Below are 10754 nucleotides of genomic sequence, written 5' to 3'. Positions count from 1 at the left end.
TGGGGAGTTAATTAAGTTCTAACCATAAGATTTGACTTATTTGAGTAACTGTGATTAATTGCTAAATTGTTTATCTGTGCTTAATGTGTTTAAACTGCTATAACTATCATTGCATTTCATGGCATCTTCCTATTATATTTATAGTAAATTAAGGACGGTTTCTGCATAATCGCAGCCGGACTTTTTATACTCAACCCTTTTCCGGAAGGATCGGTGATTTATTGGTACGTCATGCGTCCAATGGTTCTCATGAATTCCAGCCTAAGTTGTCCACTTGGGTTCTTGGTTTTTCAAAATCCACTCTTAGTCAGAAACCAAATCCCAATTTTTAGCGCATTTTGAACTAGGTTGACCCAACACCCAAGGCGTGTTGGGCCCATTAGAAGCCCACCTTGTGTCTATTTGGTCATTTGCCAATAAAAAGACAATCATGCTTATGTGTTTAATTGAAGGGTGTATATGTCGATTTAAACAAATCAATTATCTATGGGGTTGGGGGTAACTTACCTTGTCTGTATTTCTTGTAGGATGAATCCGATGTGTGAGCGTTGAGGACCCGAATGGTGACCATACCCCATCATTACCTCCAAGTTTGGTGGAAGTTCATGGATGCGGAAGACAAGAAGAAAGTTCAAAGACACATAGGCCATCTCCCGTCATTAATGGAAATTGTGTCTTATCCCGATTTGATTGGAACGATGGTGAAATTTTGGGACAGCAACAACATGGTATTTCGGTTCGGGGAAGTAGAGTTGACTCCGACTATCTATGAAGTTCTTGCTAGTTACAAGAGTGTTGGCATGTGCAACAAAAGGAAACGCCAACCCGATATTGATTTTCTCTTTCCAAAGGTATGGGATTTTGCCGAAATCAAAGAAAAATTGTCACTCGTCAAAGTTGAATGGATGGACAGGCTTTCCGGGTCAAATATTCCACTTCAAAAGTTGTATTATCGATTTGGACGCGTAAAAGCTTACGAGAAGTTCAAAGAAGAGTTTGTTTCGAAAGAAAAATGGAAGGAAATACGCCCCCTCGCTTTTGAGATATGCCTACTTGGGACATTAGTGTTTCCCCAAAGACCAAACTACACAATTCATCCAAGTGTAGTAATGGTCACTCATGCTATTTGTTATGGAGTAGGCTATAGGTCTACAAGAAAGTACTACAATTTGGCTCTTATGATCCTTGCTGGCATTTACAGGGCATTGGATAGATGCAAAAGTAGCACACGTTTCTTTCAAGGGTGCAACCTAATACTTCAATAGTGGATGATGAGACACTTGATCAAAACTCGTGATCCAACAGAACCAGATCCCTTGGAAAGATCGAACATACTCGAAAGTCACGATTGGTGGGTGCAACGTAATCGTTTCAACATGATTGGAGGCCAAGAGTTTTGGTACCCGAGACTTCAAGGTTTGAGAGATGAAAATGTGCAGTGGTCGATCCCATGCTTGGTAGTAGCAAGACAAATTGTGATCCGAAGTGGAAAGGCCCCTTACTTGATATTTGTTGGGTTGAGAGGAACTCGACCATATGCTCCTTCTCGCGTACTTAGACAACTAGGAGGGAAACAAGAGCTCCCTCAAATCGAAGACATGACAAGATTTGTGACAAATCATGAAAATGGCAAAGACGCTTTTATTAAAAAGATGCTTCAACTATGGAAAACTCGAAGGGTATTGGGTGAGGCGGTGCCAAATAGGTTTCGTCCTGAATGTTCTAAGGATTACAAGGAATGGTTAAAGAAGAGTCTCGCAGGAACAATCGAACCCGGTCCAAACGTTCCCCATATTATTGCAGATGTTGGAGCCAAACATCAAATTCAACTTCATCAACCCCAAGAGAAGTTTGATAGGAATAAGTGGAGCATCAATGTCGGCATTCAGAAGACGCCAAAGTCATAGCGCAGTTAAAGAAATAACTACAAAGAGCCAGGCAATGCATGTCAAAATTGGATGATAGCATGGAAAAGCAGATCAAGTCGGTAGAGAGGTTCAGACATCAGGAAGGGGCTGGTTGGCAAAAGATCACCTATGGGAGAATATATATGCTATGTGGGAAAAGGTCAGCATCGCCAAGAGGACCAGACTTGGTGAAGGATCAAGATGAGCTTGAAGCTTGCTATCATCCCCTGTGTGGGATTGCTTTATTTGTACTTTATTTTGTAATTTACTTTCCGAACTCATTTCCCTAATTTTATGTTTGTCAAACATTTTTTAATGTGATTAATGAAATATTTTGGGGATAATGAATTTGCTTAAAAAGACATAGACATCCTTCAATTCGCTAGGCCTACCCTTGGCACAAAAGGGTCACATGCATGTTTAGGACGCGATATTTGTTTGTTTACTTGGGTGCTTTAACTATTTATGTGATACGTTGCTTTGAATGATGGACATTTTTAGCCCACTCATTTTCAAAATTTTTTGAAAATCTCCACAATCTCAAATACAAGTCACTACCAAAATGTTTGACCAAAATTCCATGATTCTTGAGTTTCTCACCCATAAATATAATCCCACTACCAAATCCTAAAATATTACTCTATCATCTCAGGAAAGACAAAATTGCTGCTAAGATGGAAAAAGGTAAGAGTATCGACGTAAAGCTAACTGAGGAGGATTTAAGGATGAAAATGCACCGATTCAGACAGGAGATCCAAGAAACTAGAGAAAGGAGGATAAAAGTGGAATTTGCCACCGCGGTTACACGAGCAGCAAATGCGGCACTAGACGTGGAGTTGACAGCTAAGATGACAAAACATGTTGCTATAAATGAAAAGATAACTGTTGTGCGGAAAAAACGTGATGCCTTCAAAGATATAACCATGACGCTACGGAAGCCACGTGGAAAATACTCTTTCTTCAGTCAAGAAGCCAATAGTGGTCCGGAAGACACTCATCCTGGAGCTACCGAAGAAGATACCGATGAAGAAATTATCTATATGCCTCCCTTCCTGGGACGTCTGAAAGGAGGAGACAAAAGATCACTCTCCCAGGTTATGAGCGGACACATAGCGTGGGGGTAAGAGTCGTGCCGTATGCTCTCATTTACGAGCACCTTAGGGCTTCACGCATGCTAAAGCCTCTCGAAGGAACCATTTTTGGGTTTGCAACCTGATCAACGTTTGGGAGATTCCGTATTTGTGGGGTGAGAACACCGTCCTTATCTGTATCCAATCGGAGCCCAGTATGCCGGTCACTAAGCACACTTTGTTCTATTGTCATTACTTCACGCCTTTTAAGAAAACGTTGTTGGATATCTAAAGTCAGTTGGTTCAAAAAGGGGTCTTGGCCTCTATCAGAAGGGATGGTGAAGCAATCGATCCCGTTGGGATTGAAATCTGGAAACCCTACCCTTATCATGACGCCATAGATCACAACATTGAAAGGTGCCTCGGGTTTCTCTATGACGTGGAATCCCTCATTAACATGGGGAAGATTCAAGTTGAGTTTACCCCCGTAACTAATGCAGCAGTCAGAAAAAGAAGCTTTGATGAAGGTAATATCTATCTTTTAGGAGTTTATTGCACGTTTTCTTTTCACTTTCCTTGTAATCAATCAAATGAATGAATGAAAATAAGAATTTCCCTCTGTATTCGAACTACGTAGGGCCTGAATTCTCCCTAGAAGATACGTAGGCAGCCTTTCAAGGCCCTGCCCTTATTTTTTTAAAATTTTATTTTCCCCCTTTCATTCTACAAGGAAACATTGAATTCACATCAACAGATGCCCAGAGATGCAGCAAAAAGACCTTAGCTTAACGCAATTTAACCTTTCTGAGTCACCAGCCTCAAAATAAAATGAGCAAATTCCTGCTTGTTCAAAAATTCAGTCCCCATTATTCGTGGGTTAACATGTCCTCAAACGAAGTAACTTTTATATGTTTACATGCTTTCTATGTGATATTTTGTATTATTTGTCCTGAATCAAAACTAACAAATTTGCCTTTGAGTTGTTTTTCTCTACAGGTAGTTAGACTGATCTGTTTTGATAAGCTGGTTGAACACCCTTATTTTACAAGATCAAAAGGCCCTACAGATTCCTTCCCCAGTCAAAGTTCTCGGAAGGGCAAGCCAACAATGGGCGATAACGTTGAGGATACCGGCTTAACAAATGTTATTGTGGCTCAGCCCGTCATTGCTGATCAGAACGCGTTAATCGTGCAGTTGATGCAAAAGATCGCTGAGATGCGTGTCAAAATGCAGAGAAGGCAATATTTGCCTAATCTAGCTTTTGCTTTCAGTGCTCCAGCAGATGGAAGGCTTCCACTTCACTTTCCTCCTTCAAGTGCGGAACATGCTCAAAACCCACCCTCCAGTCCTGTTCATAACCCCTCAATCATCGACCTAACCGCCCAAAATCCCCATTACGCCTCCGCCTCTTATCAAACACCAAAAATGCCAACCTCCAAGTGTCACTTCCTCCCCAAAATGCCAACATCCAAAGTGGTCCACCCCCTCAAAACCAAAACGTTAACAACCCGCAAACTTTCTTCCGTCACCAAAATCAACATACCAACCCCCAGACTTTCCCGCAAAACTACCAAGCCACTCAAAATGCCCAAAGTCCCTCCATTGCTCCACCCCTACCTCAGAAAGCCACTTTCCGAATCCCAATTCCCAATAAGCATGATGTCAATGGTTCTGAGCTAGACCATTATGAGGAGCGAGAGAGAGAGTGGAGGTCAAAGGAAGTGGCCGCCAAGCTTGATATGAAGGAAGATATCTGAAAGCCATGAAAAAGTTGCAGTGTATTCCTGAAGTCGCCGGTTCAAGTTATGATGATCTATGCATTCATCCGAATTTGGACCTCCCGAAAGGGTTCAAGGTGCCAAAGTTTGATGTTTTCGGAGGAATAGGGAACCCCTTAGCGCACTTGAGGGCCTACTGTGACCAGCTCGTGGGAGTTGGGAGAGATGAAGCTTTACTGATGCGGCTTTTTAGCCGAAGTCCGAGTGGAGAGGCTCTGGAATGGTTTACATCGCATGAAACAAGACAGTAGCCTAGCTGGAATGTCTGGCCAAAGACTTCATTGAACGATTCGCCTACAATGTAGAGATCGTTCCTAATCGTTATTCCTTGAAAAAAATGAAGCAGAAATCAAATGAGAGATACAGAGAATTTGCAAACAGATGGAGAAAGGAGGCAGCTAGAGTTCGTCCTCCTATGTTTGAGAAGTAAATTGTCGAAGTGTTTGTGCGGGTTCAAGAGCTCGAATATTATAATAGAATTATGTTGGTCGTTGGAGTAAAGCTTGCTGAGATAGTCAAAGTAGGTGAAACTATCGAAGATGGATTGAGAACCGGGAAGATTGTCCATGTTGCTGCCTCGCCTAGATCCTCGGGTTTGTTGAAGAAGAAAAGAAAATATGTGTCTTCTATCTCTTATGAGGGGAAGAAGACCCCAAGGAAATCCTCATCATACCAAGGTCGTCCTCGACCTTCACAGAGTTCGTACCTGGATTGTTATGCACATGATGATTACCCAAATACCCTTCTCCCTAGTTACCAAAGTACCCCTCCTTCCAGTTATCAAAATACTCTCCTTCCTATCTACCAAACTCCCCTTCCAGTTTACCAAACTCCACCTCATCACTACTGGAACGTCACCCCTAACTGTGCCAATGTTCAGATAAATTACCAAATACCTCCCCCAATGTACCAAACCCCAGCGTCTCTTTACCAAAATACCCCCTCGAAATACCAAGCTCTACAACCAAATTACCAGACCAATTCATACCCAAGATATCAAACCCCCCGTCCAAACGCTCCAAATTATCGCCAAATGCCTCCTCCTCAACAAGGAAATTACGATCCCCCTCATCCTAGATTTGAGAAGAAGCCTGCTAGAAATTTCACTCCACTCATTGAAAGTCGAACAAAGCTGTTCGAGCGATTAGCTGCGACATGATATATTTATCCAGTGGGGCCCAAGTCGGTTGACACTAGCTCAAAGTTTTACAGACCTGACCAGAGGTGCGCATATCACTCCAACAATATTGGACATGATACAAAGGACTGTATCAACCTGATGCATAAAATCTAAGACCTGATTGACCAGAATGTGGTCTCTCTTCAGACAGTCGCACCCAATGTCAATAATAATCTTTTGCCAAATCATGGAGGCGTCACTATCATATTGATAGTGACGGATGATGATTGGTACGTGACAAAGGCAATAGTTCTGATTGTTCCTGATGAACTGGAAATGGTTGTAGCCTCGTTGAGCATTAGAGAGAAGAAAAAGTTTGTGATTCTGACACTTGAGAAGGTTGTTGCCTTAGTTCCACGAGAAACTCTTATCCGACCAAAGTTTGTGATTGAAACGGCTGTTACCCAGGGTATGACCAGATCCGGAAGGTGCTACACACTGAAAGAGTTGGCTCAAGGAGGGCAGAAGAAGGACCAAACAAAAAGGCCGATCAGTGAAGCCGTGGTCGAGGAGTTCTGGAGAAAAATGCAGTCAAAAGATTATTCAATTGTGAAGCATTTGGAGAAGACACCAGCTTAGATTTTTGTATGGGCTTTGTTGATGAGTTCACAACTGCATAGGCAAGCGTTGATGAAGGCTCTGGATGATACTTATGTGCCCGTGGATACCAACAGTGAAAATCTAGCAGCCATGATAAACTAGGCCATCCGAGGACACCGAATTAGCTTTTGTGACGAAGAGCCGCCCTTTGAAGGTAGGATGCACAACAAAGCTCTACACGTCACCACTATGTGTCGAGACAAGATAATAAATCGCGTATTGGTCAATGACGGATCTGATCTTAATATTTTCCCACTTTCGACTCTGAGGCAGCTAAAATTTGACTTGGGAAAGCTTCACCAGAACCAAGTCAATGTGAGGGCTTTTGATGGAGTGCAAAGAGACACATTGGTGCGGTAAACTTGGATATTCAGGTGGGTCCTGCATAATTTAACATGGAGTTCCAAGTGTTGGATATCAACACCAGTTACAATGTGCTTCTAGGAAGACTGTTTATCCACATGTTTGGGGCTGTGTCGTCTACCCTTCACCAACTTATGAAGTTTGTTTAGAAGGACTAGGAATTGGTCATTTATGGTGAAGGGAGCCATTCCAATGGGTATGCACCGATCGTTGATGATGTCTCTTGAGGTTGTGATTTATACATGGTGGAGATGGTAAATGCCACCGGTGATGACTTGGATCCATAGCCTCTTATGCCTACCGTGTACAAGATGATTGCTACTATCATGCTCCAGAATGGTTTCGAACTAGGTTTCGGGTTGGGAAAGCATTTTCAATGAATTGTCCAGCCTATCCAAATTCCCGCCAAAGGAGTAAAGTTTGGTTTGAGATATGTCCCAACAGATGATGAACATAGATGAAGAATAAAAATGTTGATCAAGCATTGGTCAGGAAAATTCCTCATTTCTACCAGTCATTCCCAGTGCGAGGATATGTCAATGCTGATGGTCTCGGGGAAGGAATCTGGGGCCTTTTCGAAGAAGTTGATGCGGTCATCGAGAAAGAGGCTGGGACATCAGTCATTCGTGATGCAGAACCTGAGGAACAATTGCAAAAAATTGAACCTCCACACCGCTCCTGATTTCCAATGCAGCTTGGTAGAAAAGACATGTGTCTTTGTTTGTTTTTAAAATTGGTGGTAGTTCGAAAGAGGGTCAAGACCCACCCTTTATGTAGTTTTTATCTGTTTGAAGTTTTTAAATTCCCTTGTGATGTTTAAAAAGGCAAAATGGCCCTCGGCCATGGCCAAAGTTTGTGTTTGGTTTTCAATTTAAATGAAAGCCTCTTTTATCAAAAATTTGTTTACTTATTTGTTTATATTTACTTTTGTAACTCTGTTTATTTATGCTTTCAGTAATAATAATTTAAAACCTGCCAATGTCATGTCATGAGCCGAATGAACGAAATGAGGCAGGTGATGATGAATGCAAGGTGCATGAAGATGAAAATGAGGTACCCGAACATGTTGCCGAAGAGTTTCGACAATTTGAGAATCAACACAAGTCGAATCTAAAAGAAACTGAGACTGTGAATCTTGGAGATGAGAAGTGTGTCAAAGAAGTTTCAGTCCAGTAAAACAAAAGACTCGAAAGTTCGAGCCTGAGTTGAATTTAAAGATCAAAGAGGAAATTACCAAACAGATCGAGTCTCAAGTAGTGGAAGTGACGCAATATCCGACTTGGTTAGCTAATGTTGTTTCGCTTGCCAAGAAAGACGGAAAGATCAGAATTTGCATTGACTACAAAGATCTCAACAAAGTAAGCCCGAAAGATAACTTTCCATTGCCAAACATTCACATTCTCAGTTATAACTGTGCTAAGCATGAGATGCAGTCATTTGTGGACTGTTATGCGGGTTACCACCAGATCCTGATGGATGAAGAGGATGAAGAAAAGACAGCTTTCATTACGCCTTGGGGTGTATATCATTATTGGTTGATGCCTTTTGGTCTAAAAAATACTGGTGCTACTTATATGAAGGCTATGACAACCATTTTCCATGATATGATTCATAAAGAGATCGATGTGTATGTCGATGATGTCATAATCAAATCCTGCGAGAGTTCGGATCACTTGACTCACTTGAGAAAATTCTTTGATCGCTTGCGTCGATACAATTTGAAGTTAAATCTTGCCAAATGTGCTTTTGGAATGCCAACCGGCAAGTTATTAGGATTGATAGTCAGCAGGAGGGGCATTGAGCTTGACCCTTCCAAAATCAAAGCAATTCAAGAGTTACCTCCTCCAAAGACCAAGAAGGAGGTGATGAGTTTTCTAGGAAGGTTGATAGCTCAATCTACTGTGGTGTGTAAGCCCATATTCAAGTTGTTGAAAAAAGATGCCCTAACCAAATGGACCGGAGAATGTCAAACTGTTTTTGATGCCTTCAAAAACTATTTGTCCAATCCACCAGTATTGGTTCCTCCACGGGAAGGGAATCCACTGTTGCTGTATCTGTCTGTCTCGGATAACGCATTTGGATGCGTGCTTGGTCAACATGACGAAATTGGAAAGAAGGAGCGAGCCATTTATTACTTGAGCAAGAAATTCACTCCATATGAGGCCTGTTACACTCTTTTGGAGAGAACATGTTGTGCTTTGACATGGATTGCTCAGAAGTTGAGACATTATTTGTCTTCTTATACCACATACCTTATTTCTAGGATGGACCCGTTGAAATACATTTTCTAGAAGGCGATGCCAACCGGGAAGCTGGCTAAATGGCAAATGTTTTTGAGTGAATTTGATATTGTGTATGTGACTCAGAAGGCGATAAAAGCACAAGCCTTGGCTGATCATCTTGCAGAGAACCCGGTTGTTGAAGAGTATGAACCGCTCAAAACTTATTTTGCCGATGAAGAAGTTACATTTGTGGGTGATGATATTTCTGAAACATATCCTGGTTGGAGAGTGTTTTTTTTATGGAGCGACAAATCACCAAGGGAAAGGTATCAGAGCGTTCTTAGTGTCAGAATCCGGTCAACACTACCCTATGGCAGCTAAACTCCAATTTAATTGCACAAACAACATGGCAGAATACAAAGCTTGTATCTTTGGGTTGAAGATGGCCATCGACATGGATGTTCGTGAGCTTCTGGTTATTGGAGATTCAGATTTGTTGATTCATCAAGTTCAAGGAGAATAGGCCGTGAAGAACCCAAAGATCACACCGTATGTATATACAGAAGTTGTGCAAGAGATTTCACAAGATTGAATTCAGGCACACTCCCAGGACACAGAATGAGTTGGCCAATGCTCTTACCACTATCGTATCAATGATTAAACATACATATATAATTTATATTGATCCTTTGGATATAGAGGTAAAAGAGAAGTTCGTCCATTGTTCAGATGTTGAAGCGGAGCTAGATGATTTGCCTTGGTATTTTGACATCAAAAGGTATTTAGAGATCGAGACTTATCCTGAAAATGCAACGCTCAACCAGAAGAAGTCGATACGCCATATGGCCCTCAATTTCTTCATAAGTGGGGAAATCCTTTATAGGAGGACTCCCGATTTAGGTCTTCTAAGATGTGTTGATGCTAGTAAAGCTATGAAACTTCTTGAACAGATACATGTCGGAGTTTGTGGTACTTACATGAATGGGCTCACTTTGGCGAGGAAGATCCTTTGAGCCGGCTACTTTTGGATGACTATGGAGCATGATTGTTGTAAGTTTGTGCAGAAGTGTCACAAGTGTCAAGTGCATGGTGATTTGATTCGAGTGCCGCCTCACGAACTCAATGTTATGAGTTTACCTTGGCCATTTGTAGCTTGGGGCATGGATGTAATTGGTCCAATAGAGTCAGCCGCCTCTAAAGGACATAGATTCATTTTGGTTGCCATTGACTATTTCACCAAGTGGGTGGAAGCAGTGCCATACAAATCGGTAACTAAGAAAGTTGTAGCTGATTTTGTTCGCAACAATTTGATATGTATGTTTGGAGTACCAGAATCTATCATTAGTGATAATTGAGTGAATCTCAACAGTCATTTGATGAGAGAGATATGCGAACAGTTCAAGATTACCCACCGGAACTCAATTGCTTATTGTCCCCAATTGAATGGAGCTATAGAAGCTGCCACAAGAACATAAAGAAAATTTTGAGGAAAATGATTGATAATCGCAAAGGTTGGCATGAGATGTTGCCGTATCCTTTGTTGGGTTACAGAATGACTGTCAGAACATCAGTTGGAGCTACTCCATATTTGTTAGTATATGGAACATAAGCAGGTATACATGCCGAAGTCGAGA

The 10754-nt window shown here is 41.6% G+C and overlaps 1 protein-coding gene across 1 annotated transcript; it reads left to right on the top strand.

The window, feature by feature from the left end:
- Window positions 1-9671: 9671 nt before the first annotated feature.
- Window positions 9672-10133, top strand: LOC125830350 (uncharacterized). Its single transcript, XM_049509539.1, has one exon. The coding sequence runs from the start codon at window positions 9672-9674 to the stop codon at window positions 10131-10133; it is 462 nt and encodes a 153-aa protein (XP_049365496.1).
- Window positions 10134-10754: the final 621 nt, after the last annotated feature.

Source organism: Solanum verrucosum, unplaced genomic scaffold (genome assembly GCF_900185275.1).
Source record: "Solanum verrucosum unplaced genomic scaffold, falcon-dt-bn FXZP01000228.1, whole genome shotgun sequence".
NCBI lineage: Eukaryota > Viridiplantae > Streptophyta > Magnoliopsida > Solanales > Solanaceae > Solanum > Solanum verrucosum.
This window is presented reverse-complemented; position numbering and strand designations above follow the sequence as displayed.

Bases quoted from the DNA above. Each gene is read 5' to 3' on its own strand.
- LOC125830350 (XM_049509539.1), top strand. From the start codon at position 9,672: ATGTATATACAGAAGTTGTGCAAGAGATTTCACAAGATTGAATTCAGG.